Source organism: Oratosquilla oratoria, chromosome 18 (genome assembly GCF_046742065.1).
Source record: "Oratosquilla oratoria isolate Oo_2021 chromosome 18, ASM4674206v1, whole genome shotgun sequence".
Lineage (NCBI taxonomy): Eukaryota > Metazoa > Arthropoda > Malacostraca > Stomatopoda > Squillidae > Oratosquilla > Oratosquilla oratoria.
In genome coordinates this window covers 17,526,148-17,546,576 of record NC_134794.1, presented here as the reverse complement: position 1 = coordinate 17,546,576, position 20,429 = coordinate 17,526,148, and the positions used below count along the sequence as shown (strand labels likewise).

At 40.2% G+C, this 20,429-nt stretch overlaps 1 protein-coding gene across 11 annotated transcripts in view; it reads right to left on the bottom strand.

The window, feature by feature from the left end:
- Positions 1-20,429, bottom strand: part of LOC143035097 (uncharacterized) — a 149,382-nt gene that overhangs the window by 85,170 nt on the left and 43,783 nt on the right. For 5 of the 11 annotated variants that reach the window (XM_076201654.1, XM_076201644.1, XM_076201646.1 and 2 more), the window contains 2 exons: positions 16,086-16,133; positions 12,966-13,194 (listed from right to left, as the gene is read on the bottom strand). In XM_076201654.1, the coding sequence (XP_076057769.1) occupies positions 12,966-13,194; positions 16,086-16,133 (277 nt within the window). Of the gene's footprint in view, positions 1-9,343; positions 9,480-12,918; positions 13,195-16,085; positions 16,134-20,429 lie in introns of those variants that run through there. The other 6 variants (XM_076201653.1, XM_076201650.1, XM_076201648.1 and 3 more) reach the window with 2 other exon arrangements.

Here is a 20,429-nt window from a genome sequence, read left to right as displayed (position 1 = left end):
CTTCATTCCGCAAATTATAATTATTCCAATAAACTTGACAATTTAAGATTATAACCTTCTAACCAGTACAAACAGCATTATATGCATGGAGGTATTTTGGGCATTTTTGGAGGTATTCTGGGTGTGGGATTTTGGCCGGAGGTATTTTGGGCGCCAGGGTCGGGTCACCTCTGTGGCCCAAAAATGGTGCAGGCTCGACCCCAACGTGTGCGGTCGTTTAGGCCTCATGAAATCGTAGACCTCGGACGTTTCGGTTCCATTCATATGTACCTCTTTTAAGTGATGTCTTATTTCAACTTCTTTGGTTACAGAAGAGAATTTTCTATCTTATTTTAAGGTATTGTGACTTCACAAGGTAATTTCAAAATTATCCTAAAATAAGATCTATTATGAGTGCATAACCCTTATTGGATTTCAGATACATTTTCACTTCTAAGAAAACATGGTTTTGCTGTGCAAGGGAATTTCAGTCTGTCAGTTGTATAAAGTGTTAAGATACACATTTTTTTTACCTTCTATTCTATGTGAAAGGAAATGATTAATGTTATTCCAGAGGTCAACCGATCACCCTTGTACTTGGAAGACCACCTCCAATAGGGAGACCTGACCTCTAGATATTCATTTTCACATTCCTCGCTGATATGCTGAACGGATAATTCGTCCCCGGACAACTGGTCCGCAAAACTGCAAACTTGGACAACTTGTCCACAATAATGTGAACAACTCGTTCGCGCAATTGATTCACCATCACACATATACCTCATTATAGCAACACATCAATCAACTTGGTATACGTCATACCAGACGTGTAATACAATGGCTATATTAAATCACCAATTGATAATAAAATCATAATGACTGAAGTTTTAAGCAGATTATCTTATTTTAACTTGAACACAAGTTACTGGGAAGACTAAATGTCCATATTTATATTTCAAATGTATTTAACCTTTTGCATACATTTTAACCTGCTTATTATTCACACTTCTAAATCCAGTATCATATAAAAGAAAGGTCAGCATCTTTTGATAGGCGATAGGAGAGTGGACAATATAAGAAAAGAGTTTCATTTCCAGTTTCGTTGTGAAATAAAAGCTGATGCGTAATGATCAAGCATGTCAAGTACAAAGAATAATTTTTGTACACATTATGGATGAAGAACCCACGCTAACTAAATCACAATGATATTTGAATTTGTAAAACTGGAAAAATGACCACGTCATGATATAAAAATGAAATGAAATAATAGTTTAGAATTGTAAAATTACCACTTCTTCATAGAATTTATTGGTTTGTAACTGGTATAGTGATCAGGATAGGGACATCCATCGATTGCTGCGCGAACGATGGATGGATCGATCGCGCATGACACATACATGAAAAAATTAGAGTGACAGTTTGCATGAGAGAGGACATTCCCCTGGAAGGCGGTAAGTCGGGTGGGTCACAGGGACAATGAGTCGACATTAGGTCACATTCGCACGGTTACAGTTGACGGAATCCGCGATATATGCCGCCTTGGTTGTTGTTGTTGTTGTCGTTCCCTAGACTGTCTGTCCGAGCAGTCCCGTCTCCACAAGGAAGGCCACAGCCGAAACTGGGTTTTCCCACAAATCCTTTATAGAGTGTATGTTGTGTTGTTTGCGTGCATGATTGTGTATAATGCAGTCTTCCATTATGTGTTGTATGGTATGGGGTGAAGTGTTACATCCTGGGCAGCTGTTCACAACACGGTCGTCCAGCCTCTTCTGGTAGCTTAGAAGTGCTGGGTGGTGACCGCATCGCAGTCTGGCCAAGTGGACTCTGTCCTTTGGTGGGAGAGAGGATTCAGAAGGGTGGATATCAGGGGGTCTGGCATGCAGCAGTGTGTTGTCTTTCAGTGTGTTAATGGAGCAGTGAGTGATATGATTATGAATATGTTTCCGGAGGCTGGTATTTGGTGGTTGTGGAGGAAGAGAAGAGAGTATCTGTGTGTAATAAAGGTCTTTGGGTGTAGTTTTAATGTTTCTTGGTGTGTGTGGGTGTTCTGCTATGTAGTGTAGCGGGTGTGATGTGTTTGTGGTGGCTGCAGCAAGTGTTTGTGTGCCTCTCATGTCGAGGTGGTCCTTGACTTTGAGGACTTTTGTTTCATGGTGTAAATGGTCTGTAGGTGATGTATTTGTGCAGCCTGTAATTGTTTTTAGGGCTTTGTTTTGTATGATTTGAAGGGTGTTGTGGTGTGTCTCACTGAGATTAGGAGCCCATGCAGGACTCGCATAATTCATCACTGAGCGTATGCATTGTTTGTATATTGTTATATTAGTTTCTTTGTTTTGTCCAAATGTTGTTCCAGTGATTGACTTAAGTGCGTTAAGTCTAGGTGTGCATTTGTTTTTTATGTTTGTGAGGTGTTGTTTGAAAGACATGGATGTATCGTATGTTACACCAAGAATTTTCGGTGTGTTTGTGTGTGGTATTAGAGTGTTGTTGATGTAGAGATGAGGTATGTATTTGTGTTCTTTTGTCCAGTTGGTGAGAAGTGTTGCTGTAGATTTGGTTGGAGCTATTTTGAGTCTGTTTGTGATGAACCATGTGTTGAGTGTGTCAAGGTAAGGCTGGATTATTTCTGCAGCTTTGTCTGTGTTACGATGTGTGCATGTGATTGTTATGTCGTCTGCGTAGGAAGAGATTTGTATTTCTGAGGTGTCTGGCGTGGGTAAGTCATGCATGTATAGATTAAATAATGTGGGGGATAGAACTGAGCCCTGTGGTACTCCGTTCTTAATGTTTCTGATGTGCGATGATTGGCCATTATATGACACATGAGCATTCCTGCCTGCCAGATAATTGGCCAGCCATCTTTTGGTGTTATTGTGCATGTCTGTGTTATATATTTTATTTGTTAGGTTGTGGCGGGGGATAGCATCAAAAGCTTTACTAATGTCCAATGTTATAAGAAGTGTTCTGTGGTGGGGCCTATCTGAATTGATGCCATCTAAAATTCTTTGTGTGAGGTTTGTCAGAAGAGTGTTTGTGGAGTGTAGTGGCCTAAAACCGTGTTGTGAGTCAGCAAGGGGAATATATGGTGTGACAAGTTTAAGTATTAGGCGTTCAATGACTTTAGAGGGGGTGCAGAGAAGTGTGATTGGGCGGTGCGATGTTGGGATTGTTGGGTCTTTGTTCGGTTTTGGAATGGTGATTATTTTACCATGCTTCCAGATGTCGGGTATAGTGTTGTGTGAATAGCTGTAGTTTGCAATGTTTGTGAGTGCGTGTATACCTTGTGGTCCAATGTGTTTTAGGTGGATGTTGCTTATGTTATCAGGGCCACAGGCAGATGAGTGCTTGAGATTATGCATTATGAGTTTTGTCTGACTGTCTATGAAGGGTGTATAGTCTGAGTCTGTGGGGAAGTCTTTCTTACGTCGAATGGTGCGTCGGTCGTCAGGGTGAGATGTAAGATGGCTCGTCTGTGCAAAATGACGTATGAGTGCGTTTGCTTGTTGTCTGTTTGAGGGTAGATTATCTGTTGTTGTGATTATTGCTGCGTGAGAGCGTGTAGTGTTAGTGTTGGATAGTGTGATGCTGTTGAGTGTTTTGTACAATTTGCTGGTGTTTGTTTTGTGATCAAGTGTATTGATAAAGTTTTGCCAATTTTGTGTTTTTTGTTCATGTATTTTATTGGCAATCACAGTGTTTAGTGTTTGTATTTGGTCTGCTATGTTTTGAGGGATAGGTGTGGGGGTATCGTGTTTAAGTGTGTCACGTTGTCTGATGAGGCCTTGGATTTCTGGTGTGAAGTTGGGGTTGTGTGATTTTCTGTTGCCTCTAGGGATGTATCTCTTGTCTGCGTTTTGTATGATTGTATTAAAAGCGTGCACAGCATTGTTTATGTTTGTGATTGGTGTACTGTTAAGTGTTTCAAAATGTTGTTCTGTCTCTTCAGTAAAGGTTTCCCAGTTAGCTCTCTTGTAATTGGTGTAAGTGTGTCTGTGGCCAGCTGGGGTGCATCTTGTTTTGGTGGTGATGATGATTGGAAGGTGGTCAGAACCAAGGGCTCCGACCACTCTCCATGATGTTGTTGGGGTTAGGCAGGGGGAGCAAAAGGTGATATCAGGAGAGGAGGGAGTGTAGAGGGCTTGGTATGGGATATGTGTATGATTATGCGTGTTGTTCATGATAGTCAATGAGTCGAATTGAGTCTGTATATCAAGCCCTCTGTCTGTGTCAGGGTTGTCGACAAACCAGGCAGACGACTTGGCGTTGAAGTCACCACCCATGATCAGGTTGGGGATTGAGGTTAGTTGGCTGAGTTGAGGTCTGAAGGTGTTTGGAACTGTGGGGGATGATTGGGGGGGAATGTACATGTTAACTATTGTTAGTGTTGAATTGTTGCCTGTGCGGATACGAATGGATTGGGTTTCTGTTGTGTTATCTGTGGTAGGGAGGAGAATTTTGGTTGTGGCACTTGTGTCCACAAAACAGATGGAATGGTGGATCAGGGTGATGAGTCCACCGCCATTGCCGTCAGTCCGGTCTTGTCTGATGGTGGTGTAATTATGAAATGATGGTGTTTTGTGCGAGTGTCTTAATTTTGTTTCTTGTAAAATTGCAATGTGTATGTTGTGTTGTTTAAGAAAGTGTTCAAGTTCATGTTTTTTAGTGTTAATACCGTCAATGTTGTGTTGTAATATGTTGATGTTGTGTGTTTTGTATGTGTTGTATGTTGCCGTTTGGGGTTGAGGTTGGGGTGGTAGTGGGGAAGGTGTAGGATCTGGGTCAGAGGGGGGGAAAGGAGAGATCGGGGACAAAGGAAGGGGAGTACTAATCGGGGGTAAGGGCAAAGGGAAATTGGGAGTGGGTAAGGGTGTTGGCTGTGGTTGGGGAGGTGGGATTGGGGTTACTGGAGGGCAGGTAGAACATGTCCAAGTGTTTGTGTATTGGTTTGTGTCAGCAAGTGTTGTACAAGTGAGGTGGGCCCAGTTTTTGCACATATTGCACTGAACTGAGCCCTTTGTCTGTCTGCTCGAAGTAATGGGTTTAGAGCATGTTGGGCATGTGTATTTTGTGGTGGGCCCAGGATTGCTCTCTACATCTCCGGCTAAAAGTAGAAGAGGGGTGATCGCCGGAAAATGACCCCTCAGTGCAGAAAAAACGTAACATTGTGTGTTGGAAAAAAAGGATTGTGGTACTCCCCCAGGTAGGCGTAGCTCCTCCTTGGGGATCGGTGCCATCTGCGTAGAGCTGATGGCCAGGGGTGGTTGCTGCTGATTGGCCCCCAACTCTTGGGGTTGGGGGGTGGTCCCACGACGTAGACGTTGCAGCTCCAGGACCTGTGGTGCGTAATTACACGACTGCATTGGATTAGGTGAGGTCGGGTCATCATGGTCGCACTGGCAGAGAAGCGTCAGGTCCTGATGACCTATGTAAAATTGATTACACCTTGCGTTCTACAAGTTATTGTCTTTCAATTTAGTCAATACTCAAAAAAGATATTTTATTCATGAGATCCACGATTTATGTAATCTTTTTAGTAGGCAATATTTAATTAATCTTTTAAATTATTGTAAATTAAAAGTCGCATAATTTTTATTTAGCTTGTATTAGCTTATGATGAATTGATGATGCAAAAATCATTGTGTTGCGAAAAGTGATGTGAATTCAGTAATTAGTGTCATCTCAACTGACGATTGTTGAGCATGGAAAGATAATGTGAACTCGGTGTCATCTCGCTGTCAGTGGTACTGCGAAAATTGACAAGAATTCAGTAATAACTATCAACTCAACTGATGAATTAAAGAAAAAGTGAATATAAATTAGCAATCACAGTCAACACAAAATATGATTAACAAAATTCCTCTTAGGTTCTCTCTTGTAATTTTGCTATGCAATAGCTTTCATCCATTCTATTGTACATATATCTTGTCTTGCATGTTTTACTTTATTTCAAGGATTAGTTTCGGAGGACGTGTTAAAAAGGCTTTTCTAGAAGGAAGTGAGCCTCATCAGGATGTAAACCACCTAACCATTGCGAGTTGACAATTTACACCAAATTTAGGTCGTGTATATCGTATCAAATTAAGTTCGAATATATCATAAATCATTGCAAGATACATTTTATGCCCAAAAATATTAGTTGTCGGTTTAATTAATGCAGTTGATGCTAGTTCTTGTTAGTTGTCGCTGGTTCTTGCTAGTTGTCGCTAAGTAGTGCGACCGGCCCTTGTACCTTTTTCATGTATATACAAAATATGTATTTCTATTCAACTATGCACTTGAATATATAATTTACGAAAGCGCTCTGCTTCGTTAGTTTCTTTTCCCAAGTGGTCTACTTTGAATAAGTTTCTATTTGGTAAGGAATATTATTGAATCGTCTCATTAAGAAAAAAAAAATCAATAAGAATGTATCAATACAGAGAGATTTAAGAAAGACAATAAGAAAAAGAAAACGACAATACGAAATGAACATCGCTGATAAATCCAAAGAGAATCCCAAAGAATTCTATAGTTACATTAGAGATAAAAAGGTTGTTAGGAATCACATTGGTCCACTATCATCTGCTGACGGTCAACTTGAATATTCAAATAAAGGAATGTGTAATATCTTAAACAATTATTTTAGCTCGGTATTCTTAGACGAAACACCTCAAAGTGAACTCCAAACTGAAACCTGTGAAAAGTCTAGGGTAAACTTACTCACTACGGTAAATATAACAAAAGAAAAAATTAAATGGTGTATAGATAAACTCAAAGTTAATAAAACACCAGGGCCTGACGGTTGGCATCCAAGAATCTTAGGAAATTGAAAATGAGATTGTTGTTCCATTAGAAATTGTTTTCAAGAAATCCATCATATCTGGAGATGTCCCAAGAGAATGGAAGCTAGCTAACGTTACTCCCATATTCAAAAAAAGGTGACAAAAAGAAACCAAATAACTATAGGCCTATAAGTTTGACTTCAATCGTAGGAAAAATAATGGAAACTATCATCAGAGATGCTATCGAACATCATTTAGAAAGTAACCGTTTGATAAATGATAGCCAGCATGGTTTCAGACGGAAACGTTCTTGCGTGACTAACTTACTCGAATTCTACAACACAGTTATATCGAATTATGACAAAAGAAACTATATTGATTTAATATATCTTGACTTTGCACACGAAAGACTACTTACTAAATTACCTGTACAAGGAATAAGTGGTAGCCTATTAAGCTGGACTAGTAATTGGTTGATTGGTCGAAAACAGAGTTGTTTTAAATGGAAAAACTTCTAGATGGGAAAATGTTACAAGTGGAGTTCCTCGGGGTTCCGTTCTTGGGCTACTTCTATTCATAGTATATATAAATGATATAGACCATGGACTAAAATCTACTGTTTCCAAATTTGCTGATGATACAAAACTGTGCGGAATGGCAAATGGTCACTTAAACCAATTAGATATTCAAGAAGATTTAGATAAATTACAGCAATGGTCTGAAAAGCGGCTAATGAAATTTAACACGAGTAAATGCAAGGTGATGCACATAGGTAAAAACAACATTAAGTACGATTACAAGTTATTTGGAAATTCGTTAACAAAAGTGGATAGTGAAAAAGATCTCGGCGTAATTATCAGTAACGACCTCAAATCATCCAAGCAGTGTATTTCAGCCTCTGAGAAAGCAAATAAGATTCTAGGACTGATTGCGTGATCTTTTGATTTCAAAAGTCCATCACTCATTAACAAGCTATATAAATCGTTAGTTCGTCCACATTTGGAATATGCTGTTTCTGTATGGTCACCGAATCTCATTAAAGACATTAACAGACTGGAAAAAGTACAACGGCGAGCCACAAAACTGATTCCAAATATCAAAAATAAATCATACGAAAATCGACTAAAACATATGAATCTGTTTTCCCTAAAAAAGCGTAGACTCAGAGGTGACTTGATACAGGCCTTTAAGATTCTAAAGGGAATTGACAACATCAACATGAAAATAATAAATTTGTATCATTTCTATTTTTGTTTGTGTAACACAATCAATACAATGGATTGTGTTACACAGAAACAAAAATAGAAATGATACAAATTTATTATTTTCATTTTCATTATTTCTATTTTTGTTTCTGTGTAACACAATCCATTGTATTGATTCAATAATATTCCTTACCAAATAGGAACTACATGAAACGATTTCTTGGGAATTGTCCCAATCAATACAATGGATTGTGTTACACAGAAACTAAAGCATAGATATGACAAAATAATAATAGCTAGGTATTGAAGAAATCCTTTTTAACAAAGCTACATAAGCAATTAATAATAGAGCAAGGCCGTTTTAACCACGCCACTGAATGCGAGGCCGTTTTAACCACGCTGATGAAGGCGAGGCCGTTTTAACCACGCCCATGAAGGCGAGGCCGTTATGACTAGCCCAGGGCCGTTTTGACTGGTAAGCGGTGGAACGAAGCACGAGCCCCTGGGCTTCGCCTGCTGTGTTGGTTCCGAAACCCGGAGGTGAGTGGAGATTGTGTGTGGACTATCGCCGTCTGAATGCTGTGACCAAGGCAGACCCCTACCCTCTTCCACGAATTGATGACCTCATTGAGGAGGTTGCAGCAGCTAGGTTCCTGTCCAAGCTGGATCTAATGAAGGGGTATCACCAAATCCCCCATACTAGTAGAGCATCGGAGGTCTCCGCATTTGTTACTCCACAAGGGCACTTTCAATATAAAGTTACCCCCTTTGGAATGAAGAACAGCGGAGCATCCTTCCAACGCCTGGTCAATTGGATAGTTGAGGGATTACCCGGTGTCAAGGCATACTCAGATGACATCGTAGTTTTCTCTGACAGTTGGGAGGATCACCTTCACCAGCTAAAGGAGTTGCTTGGCAGGTTGGCCCAAGCCCATCTCACCATAAATTTGAGAAAGAGCTCTTTTGGAAGGAGCACTATCGAGTACTTAGGCCATCAAGTTGGCCAAAATTGCATCTCACCAGTAGAAGCTAAGGTGAAGGACATTGCAGAGTTCCAGGTCCCGAAGACGAAGAAGGGGATCCGAAGATTCTTGGGTATGGTGAACTATTATAGAAGGTATTGTCCAAACCTCGCTGATGTGACCGCTCCCTTGACCCGCATGCTCTCTTGTAATCCTTTCAGGTGGAATGAAGGCGCAAATGCAGCTATTGATGAGTGCAAGAGGCTTCTCTCAAGTCGTCCCGTCTTGGTGGCTCCAGACTATAGGAAGAGTAACATGATTGCTGATGCCCTATCACGTCCAGACACAAAATGTTCAACCCTTGCTCCGCAGGTTTGAACATTTGTGTCCGGTGAAGGGGGATGTATGTCACGTCACACCGGGTTCATACTCGTGATGTGACATATTCATTCCTGGAGCATGATTACAGTGTTTTGCAACCCCTCGGCGTGACCTATAACACGGACCAAATATGGAGAGGCGTAAGTCCGACGGTTGTGAAGACGGCGTCCCCTCTCTTGACCACCTTAGCCCTATGGGGTGAGAATGAGCAATGACTCCTTGTCCGCTAAGACTGTTGACCTAGAACGCGCGCGAAAGCTCTCGTAGGCAAGCGGCGGAGTGGTACGAAACCAACGCCGCCCGCTAGCTGAGGTCAAGGGGCGCATTAACCAAGAAGAATGAGACGAATTAGCACCTCCTCTCCTTTTCTACCTCACTGTCTTGTAGGTTAAGGTATAAGCTAGGGAATTATTGTAAACCCTCTCCATGCATAAATAAAGGAAGTAATGGATGTGTGGAGTTGGGTAGATAGGGATAGGAATATATATATTAAGATAAGTTGGTGCTTGGGCAATAGCACCTGTGTTGTGCGGCTGGGGTATAAATTGGGGGGGTGCAGATACCCACGCTGCTCCCTCCGCACTCGACCTCTGCACATTGTCGGTACTTTGTAAGTGAGAGATATTCTCACTAGTTGTGTTAGTAAATATTTCAGTGATTTTGTATATCTTCTTTCTTTATCCTGGCGTGTTGGATGTATCTATAAAGGGGCGATTCTTCTCTGAGACTCTGGATTGTATGAATTACTCAAACTCTGTTTTAGAGTTTGATGTAACACACAAAAACTGAGCTTAGGGCATGACACAGACAAAATGATGTGTGGGTCTGGTCCGTAGGGGCGCCCCATATAGACCCTAAAGTATCAACTCCATGCTACTTTGCCACAATAACATGCAGTCAATACCCCAGAGCATCAACAAAGATGGCACCAACACTCTCCAAATTGACATATGATCAAAGATTGTCCAAATTGGAACTACCAACCCTGGAACAAAGAAGAGAAAGGATATCTACTGTAGCAACTCTTTATAGAATCATGAAAGGAATGGAAGTCCTAGATAGAGGTGATTTATTAAAGTGGGACAAGAGAAAAACAAAAGGACATGAAAGGAAACTCAAAAAGGATAGTTATAGATGAGATCTGAAAAAGAATATCTTCCCACACAGTGGTGGATATCTGGAATAAATTAGATAAGGCAACAATGTGTGCAAATACTATTCAAGAATCTAAAAACAAACTTGATGCTGAAAGATATAATGACGGGTCACTACGGGTATAGCTCCCTTCCCATATAATACAACTAGGTAAACAACTGCCCCCACCCCATCCCTCCCCATTTCTCCTCCATTTTCTTTACTCATCACTCATTTTCTTAGTGATTTCCACTGCAACCACCCCTCTCTCCCCATCCTCCTTCACATTTAGTAACTCCCTTAACTACTCTGCCCATCTTCTGCTTACTGCCATCTCCTACACCATACTCTCCATCCGCACCCTTCACCCTTTCTCACTTAATTCCCCTCCTCTTTCTCTTTGTTTATTTCCAAAATATCTTTTTATCACTTTCAAAATTTTCTCTCATACTCTTACCCCATTTCACATCTACTCTCCTCTTTGCCTCTTTTATCTTATGCTTTACTTCTCTTTTCTTTTCTTTGTACCTCTCATATGATCTCCTTGTCCTATTTTGTAAACAATCTGTGAAAGCTCATTCTTCTCTTCTAGAACCTTCTTTGCTTCCTCATCCCACCACTCACTACCCTTTCTACTATTTCCTCCCATCCTCCTTGTTCCACACACAGATTTTGCACACCATGCAACTCCCTCCTTGTACCATCCCCATTCCTCCTCCACTAGTGAGGCTGTTTAATGTGTCTCTAAGGGAGGGTAGAGTGCTAGAGGACTGGAGGAGTGCCTAAATATTGCTGCTTTACAAGGGAAAAGGGGACAAATGTGAGTAGTAGTTTCAGGGGAATTAGTTTGAGTGTAGTTGAGAAGATATATGGGAGGGTTTTGAGAGGTTTAGGAGAGGAATATAGGGAGTAATTGTTGAGGAACAGTGTGGGTTTAGGAAAGGTAGGGGTTACGTGGATTAGATATTTGTGGTAAGGCAGATATATGAGAAACCTTTAACAAAATGTAAGGATCTTTTCTGGGCCTTTAAGGATCAGAAAAAGGTTTATGACAGGACAGAGAGGCATTATGAGAGGTTTTGCAGATATACGGGATTGGAGGAAGCTGTCAAGGGCATTCAAGAGATTCTATGAGAGTTGTATACCCTTTGGTGGAATTAGAAATGGAAAGAGTTAGTGGTTAGAGGTAAAGGTGGGACTGTGACAGGGATGCATCATGTTGGTATGGCTGTTCAATGTGTACATGAATGGGATGTTGCAGAAGGTAAATGCGAGGGTAATGGGCAGGGGACTGGAGGTGGTTAAAGAAAATGGAGAAAAGTGAGAGGTGAGTCTGTTGCTCTTTGAGGACACTGCACTTGTAGTTTGGTGAGAGGGGGGGATTAAGGTTGTTAGTGATGGAGTTTGGGAAGGTATGCAAAAGGAGAAAATTTGAAGGTAAATATGGGTAAAAGTAAAGTGATGAGATGTACAAGGAGACAGGATGGCAGCAAGTTGGAAGTCTTAAAGGAGAAAGGCTGGAGGTATTTGGGGTCATGTGTGGTAGGATTGGGGGAAGTGGAGGTGGAGATAATCCATTGGGGGATTAAGTTTGTGGTACATGATCTTACACTTTGAGATGAAATGTCTAAAAAGTATGGTAGGAGTTACAAGATTGGTTAGAGTGAGAAACAAGCTGAGGAGGGGTGCAGGAACGGAAAAGGAGATAGCAGATAAGGCTGATGAAAGAGTACTGGGATGGTTTGGACATACGGAAAGAATGAGTGAAGATAGATAAATAAAGGAGATGTGTTAGGCAGAGGTGGATGGAGTGAACTGAAGGGGACAACCAAGGATGAGATGAATATTTGGGGTGAAAGAGGCAGTGAGAAATGTGGGAATGTCTGTTGGGCAAGGAAGGGAGAAGGCAGGAGATAGGGGCAAGTGGAGAATGGCTGTGTAGAAATGTAGAAGCATTTACATGTCATATAATGTCCAATCATTGCACACCAGAAACTTTAGGAACAGTACCACAGGGATCAGTTCAATCTCCCACACTCTTTAATCCTTACATATACAATATACCTACACCCAACACCTCAGAAATGAAAATTTCTTCTTACACAGATGACATAACTATTACATGCACACACCATGATGCAAGGATGGGAGCAGGTGGGGGATAGGGGGATGGAGTTGTTAAGTGTCAATGATATTTTGATGCAGCCCAAAGGGATACCTCCATCTTCTCTTTTTTCTGCATGAGGTGATGAAGAGGTAGGTAGGTTGCTGACTAAGTGGAATGGCCTTGCTGTAGATGCACTGTGTCTTGTTACATTGCTTCTGAACCAGGGCAGTAGGCACAATACAGGGCTGACTCATCTAATATATCCTAACTTAACCAAACATAACCATTTAATACAAAAAATAGATCTCTGAAATGCAAAAACGAAAGAAGTGAGAAATGTGTTTGTGTGACACTGGAAAAATACCAACAACAACAACAAGATAACCTACATATGATGGGGATGAGTATGGCTAGAGTGAAGCATAATTGCTGGCACCTGGCTGCAGAACAGGGTCACTGCTGGCATCTGGCTGCAGAACAGGGGTACTGCTGGAGCCTGGCTGTAGAACAGGGGTACTGCTGGAGCTTGGCTGTAGAACAGGGGTACTGCTGGAGCCTGGCTGTAGAACAGGGGTACTGCTGGAGCCTGGCTGTAGAACAGGGGTACTGCTGGAGCCTGGCTGTAGAACAGGGGTACTGGTACTGCTATCCCTTGCTGCTGTCACCTGCAATATTTCTTGTTTGTCACATACCTAACATACTGCTTAATGGCAATATACACACACGCAGAGATGAAAAGAGAAACTATGAAAAAGAAATAATAGAAAAATGCAAAGAACAACCTAAACTATTTTACACATATGTAAGTGGTAAACTAAATAACAAACAAGAAATAGAAAAGCTGTGCCAGGGAAATTATGAATATACAGAACAAGAAATGGCAGAAATTATGAGCAATCATTTAAAATTGGTATTCACAATTGATCTTTCAATGAAAAAGGAAAAGGAGAATGAGTACAAGAAGAAGCTGAGAGAGGAGTGGGAGGGAGTGAAGGATAGACTAAAGCTAGGAGTGGAGGAGGAATGGGATGGTTCAAGGACGGAGTCACAAAGTGTGCAAAGATGGTGTGTGGAACAAGAAGGACAGGGGGAAATAGAAGGAAGGGTAGTGAATGGTGAGATGAGGAAACAAAGAAGGTTGTAGAAGAGAAGAAGCGAGCTTTCACAGATTGGCTACAAAATAGGATGAGGGAGTCATACGAGAGGTACAAAGAAAAGAAAAGAGAAGTAAAGCAAAAGGTAAAGGAGGCAAAGAGGAGAGCAGATGTGAAATGGGGTAAGTGTATGACAGAAAATTTTGAAAGTAATAAAAAGATATTTTGGAAAGAAATTAAAAGAGTAAGAGGAGGCGAATCAAGTAGAGAAGAAAAGGTAAAAGGTGTAGATGGAGAGATGATAATGGAAGAGAAGGCTGTAAGGGGAAGATGGGCAGAGTATTTTTGGGAGTTGCTAAATGTGAAGGAGGATAGGGAGGGAAAGATAGTTGCAGTGGGAAGTACTAAGAAAATGACTGAGATGAGTGAGGAAAATGGAGTACAAATAAGGAAGGATGAAGTGAAGGCAGTTGTTAAGATGATGAGAGCAGGTAAGGCACCTGGTCTGGATGGATGCCATGCAGAATCTCTAAAAAAAGGAGGTACAATGATGGTGGACTGGCTGGGGAGGTTATTTAATGTTTGCTGGAGAGAGGGTAGAGTTCCGGAGGACTGGAGGAGTGCCTGTATAGTTTCACTTTACAAGGGAAAAGAGGACAAGTGTGAGTGTAGTAGTAGTAGTTGGGGAAGGCTTATGGGAGGATCTTGACTGAGAGGATTAGGAGAGGAACAGAGGGAGTAATTGGTGAGGAGCAGTGTAGATTTAGGACAGGTAGAAGTTGTGTAGATCAGATTTTTGTGGCAAGACAGATATGTGAGAAAGCTATAGGAAAAGATAAGGACGTTTTTTGGGCGGAGAGGGGGGGGGGGTCGCCGATTTAATGAAGCGGCCTTGCTGTGGATGTGCTGTGTTTTGCAACACTGCTTCTGACCCAGGCCAGTGGACAAAGTGCAGGGATGACCTGTCATCCAGAAAGTGCTAAGATAAGAGGGAGGGTGGAGGGGTGTGGAGTGTATTCAGGGATGGAATGGGTGGGAATGATTTTATGCCTTTTCCTTTTTGGCTACCTCCCTTGTAAGGAGGAAAAAGCCTTGGTATATGTATATGTATGTATGTATGTATATATATATATATATATATATAATGTATATATATAAACTTGCAAACATTTGGCCTAAATATAAATCTATATATATATGAAATGCCTAAATCAAATGAAATACCAAACAACCTTAGTGAGATATAAAATGCTGTCATGTCTACAATCTGGCCTCAATTTTGAAACACTTTGGGGAAGAAATGTACAACTAACCCTCTTTTCATCCAATCAGCATTTTTCTTATGCCATGCACCCCATTTTCATCCTGATTAGATTTGTGTCTTTACATTTTGAAATTTGCTTTACTCTCTGCTCAGATGAGAGGGAGGGTGGGAGGAGTGTGGAGTGTATTTAGGGATGAAATGGGTGGGAGTGTTTTTATGCCTTTCCCTTTTTGGCTACCTCCCTTGGAAGGGGGAAAAAGCCTTGGTATATGTATGTATGTATGCTTTACTCTCTGGCTTTTAAGCAAGATTAAGCTCAAAATTATTTATTTCCTCTTTTAAGTTCTCACAGAAATAGTGTCCATCCATGTTGTGGGGCAAAAGTTGGCACATGGCAATAATTGATAATGGCATTTATAAACTTGAATTCTTCCCTTAATATATGAAATGCTTTGGACATAAGAGTACAGTATTGACAATTGTATCAACTTACAAAAATTAAAGAAATTAAATTTCCATTGTAATAATGATCCTCCCATTCCTGAAATGATTAGGTCAACCTTTTCAACACTGCCACACTTCAGAGACTTTGCACCACCCAAGGACATGTGCTTCTATACAGCTAAATGGTGGACTCTTGACTAAAATAGGTCTTGTAGTATCCAAGCCTTCTTCATTTAGCCATGCCCTAGCTCTATGAAATCACTAATCTTTGGTCAAAACAAACACTATAAAGTACACCACCAGAGTGAAGGGGTTTATCAGCAAAATGGAGGACTGAATCCAAACTATATGAGAAAGATAATGTGGACCCCTCTCAACATTATGCAATTATAGCAACTAACACCTGGTTGTATCCCAGCCATGAATTGTCATTCCCAACTAAAATAGTACTTCTTAATACCTCTGGCCATAGAAACAATGTTAGCAGCTGACCATATAACAGCAGATTAAATCAACACAATCTGCACTATTGTCTCTGACATCAATGATATAAACACATTAATGTAAAGAGTTAGGCTAACACAACTGATACAGTGATTATCCAATCCTAGCCACCAGTACTCTCCTCTCCATTTAGTGGTGTGGTCATAATAATTTTGCCTGAGCAAAAGCCTGCTCCTCCTCTTGATCTTCTTCAGATAAAGATAGGTGCACATTCTCCTCTGACCACTTCTGCTGTTCTATGCACACTCACCATGTCTGATCCAGGGATTTCAAACATGGCATCTAACAGAAGGGTTTCCTGCAACAGATAAGGTGAAGCTATAAACTTTCATCTAAAGCACCTGCTACTACATGTCACCTGCAAACTTTGAGAAAAAATTCATGTTAGAACACATAGTGTAACACCACATACAACATTTCAGACAGAAAAATGTTTCGGCATACTTCAGCACAACTACCCCTTTCAACCCCATAGATGGTTTCATCGACCCCCTAGCAATCTACTGACCCCCTTTCGACCCCTTAGATAGTCTCATCGACCCCTGGGAGTTGATATCAACCACTTTGGGAGCCCCTGCCATAGATGGTTTCATCGACCCCCTAGCAATCTACTGACCCCCTTTCAACCCCTTGGCTATTTGTTGACCCCTTGGATGGTCTCATCGACCCCTGGGGATCGATATCGACCACTTTGGGAACCCCTGCAGTAAAACAATGCTCCCCCACCATCCTCAAAACGTAACAACCAATGTTGTACTGAACGCACTGTAACTCCTGTATTTTCAAAGATTTCTTCAGAGAATGCCCTGCCTTAAACAGTGCCACTATAGCAGCAATCTTGTCACATTCGATTTCACATCCACTACCCATAGCCGGCAACACAAATGCCAAACCACTGAGAATTTACATAAAACCGTAGACAAAGCACAGAGTTCCAGAAAAATAATCCTCTCCAGTTGAATCTGAAATAGCACTGAGCCTGGAAACAATACATGCCCTGGTGGCAGCCAACCTTGGTCTCACTGCCAAGCATACAAAACAATATCTGGCTCACTCACGATATTGAGAGCGAGGGACTTCAAATTTGTGGCATAAGTACTGACATCAGCATTATCGCATCCAAACATATGGCGGTTTTGGTGTGTGTGTTTGTGTGTGTGTATGTATGTATATATGTATATATATATATATATATATATATATATATCTATATATATCTATATATATATATATAATATATATATATAATATATATATATAGATATATATATATGGAACCAGGTGTGGAAAATAAACTAAAGAAAAAAAAAAAAAAAATGAAGGGCATTATAATTGGGCAAAATTGAAAAGACCATCACTGAATTACTCAATGGAAAATTAGACAATTACAATAGGAGAGAGAGAAAAAAAAAAGGAGAAGGACCTGGGAGTGTTGGTCATGGAAAACTTGTCACCCAACAAACATATCAGTAAAATCACTGAGGCATAAAGATTTATGGTCAATATTAATGAGACTCACTATACATTTAAGGAGATATGGAAAAAAATCATAAGATGCTTGATCAGTCCTAGATTTTAATATACAGAAGTGTGGTATCCACACACAGTGAAGGGCAAAAACTTGAAAATATAAAAGAGCAACAACCAAAACTGATTTCCAGCCTTGCAGTAGTGGTGTGGTATCCACACAGAGTGATGGGTATAAACTGGCAAATACAAAACCAACAACAAAATTGGTTTCTTGCCTTGTCAATAAAACATACAAGGAGAAGCTAGAGGCCTTAAATCTATTATCATTAAAAGAAAGTTCAGGTCATCTTTTTCAGTTTTGTGCAACTCTTTTTAAGGTGTGCACAAAACTGACAAAGATTATGGTTTGGAATGGGAGGGTATCACAAGGTCATGGGAACAAAATAAAGACCACATGTCTATTGAATACCAAGAAGCAATATTCCATACAGATGCATCAATTACTGGAATAGCCTAAAGGTGATATCCCAAGCTAAAATTGTAAGGAAATCTTAAATTAGGTATGATACTCGGAGAAAAAGGGATAGGACATCACACACATAATTTTTTTTCTTATATACTACAACAGAATAAAATGATAAAATAAAGCCAATATTCTAAGGTTTCTTTCCAGAGAGTATCCATGGAATGTTGCCAGCCAGCCGGCTCTACTCAGTGAAAATCAAAGCAATGATTAATTGTTATCATTATTACAATCTTCATGACAATTAACACCTCTCCAAGTGAGTCAATCTCCAACAGCTAGCAGTGATTACCACTAACTTTGGCTGTTTAACACACAAGAGTCAAGGTGATGACTCAAGCTATTCTTAAGCACCTACTGGCCTAAGCTCTTCACTTAGGATTACATGACATTGTCACATACTCAGTTAAATTCACTCCTGATCCAGGGGGATGACAGCGAGATCACATATGCATCCAGCAAAAGGCAGGGTCAGCAGTCTAGATTTGTACAGTGAGGTCAGCAATACAGTTGGGGGTCTAGCCCTGGGTTGTGTTGTGGTGGAAGATGGGGGGCCTCCTAGTGAGATTACATACGAGGTGGACTCAGATGTCCATATTGGAATCAAAGGTATAGATGAAATGTACAATAGTCTAACTACTAGGATTTTGTACCCAGCATAAATTTATACTCCAAAAGTTATAAGAGGAAATATTAATACTCCCAAATGGATATGATGCTGAAAAATGAGATTGGAAAAAAAAAAAGAGGGCAAAAGAGGGCTTTATGTTAGGATGAAAATTGAAGAAACACACCTTAGGTATAAGTATAACAAAATGGCTAGACTGGTTAAAAAGAACACACACAGAATGAAATGTAACAATGAAATTAAGATTGCCAGATAAGCGGAATATAACCCAAAGGGCCTCTTGCATCTCTACAGAACTAAAAATAAGGAAAGGATATGCTCATTTAAATCTAACAAGGATGTCTTGATAGTTTCAGAGGAAAAAATGAGAGGCATTTAATAAGTATTTTCCCTCAGTATTTACGAGAGAGGATTGATATGGTACTTGAGTGTGACCAGGTGTTTTGTGGGGATGGGGGAAGTAGATTAACTAGCATCAGTATTAGTAAGGACGAAGTAGTCAAACAGACTGATAGAGTCAAAACCATAAAATCCCTGGGTCCAAACAAAATATTTCATAGTACTAAAAGAGTGTAAATTTGAAATGTATGACCAGTTAACAGAGGTATCTAATAAGTCAGGGGACACTGAATTCATGCCTATTTCTTGGGTGGAGGCAAACATCATTCTTGTTTTTGAAGAGGGTGATAAATTTTCTATGCACACCTACAGGCCAATCAGTTTGACAATGTTTATGGGTAAAATGCTGGAATCAATAGTAACTAATAGAATCAGGGTTCTCACCAAGAGACATGATTTGGTTTGTGATTCTCAGCATGGTTTCACAAAGGGTAGGTCATGTGTACCTAATGTTTTATTCTTTCACACCTTCTACAATGTGGCAAATAACAATGATAGTTACAATGTTATTTACCTTGACTTTGGCAAAGCATTCAACAGGCTGCCACCAGAGACTAAAATAAAGTCAAAGTCCATAACATAGAAGGAAAGGTGTTTGAATGGATTTGAGTATGGCTTTGTAACGGAAATCAGCAGGTCACCATACATGGTGTAAAATCCAAACGAGGGAGTGTTACTAGCGGAATTCCCCAGAGCTTGGATTTAGGTTCCTTATTCATTATATATATATAATCAATTTGGACAATGAGATTATTAGTGATATCACCCGTACAGTGTCGGATAAGCTTCGTTAGAATTTCAGAGAGTGAAGGAATTTTGTACATTGATTTGAAACATCACAATTGTAGTCACCCATAATAGTGTGACACTTACAAAAAATGTGTTTATAAATAGTTTTTGTGGATTTTTTGCACTTTGTTATATGGTAATTTTTTTTTTTTTTTTTTAATAAAGTAGCACATAACTTTAAAAATCAGCCTAATTATTCACTATTTGCAGCCAAATCTGGCAACCCTGGTCCTCTCCATTGCAATTCGTCACCCCCACCTTCAGCATTTTTCTCTTTCCTCCATCTCACCTTGTATCTGTTTAGTCATTGAAAAATTACTGTATGTGCAATTATCACACCAGTTTTGCCAAACAGAATAGTGAGGAAACTTCTGAGAAGGTGCAGGCAAAAATAAAAAAAACTTTGCTTACTTGTGGATATATGTAATTTCCCATTAACAGAAAATCCATCAATAATTAAAACAGTCTATACAAAGCCATTGATAATGAGGGTCAACTGTTTTTTTTCAAGCATGGAAGGCTCCAGTAACTGCTCTCTCTTCCTACAACTTTCAGCCAGTGACTGGGAAACAGTCTCACACTCATACAGCACAGACAACAGTCTGAATTTTTTCCCAGAGACCTGTGGGAGGTTCTGAAGACTGTTGCCAGCCACTGTGTGGCTGGAGGTTTTACACTTAGTGAAACTCAAGGCAATGACTGAATGATTAACCTTAAGTATTTACTCAAAGTTTTGCGACATTCCCAAGTGGACGTTTTAATGCCGCAGAATTTGGAACTGTCAA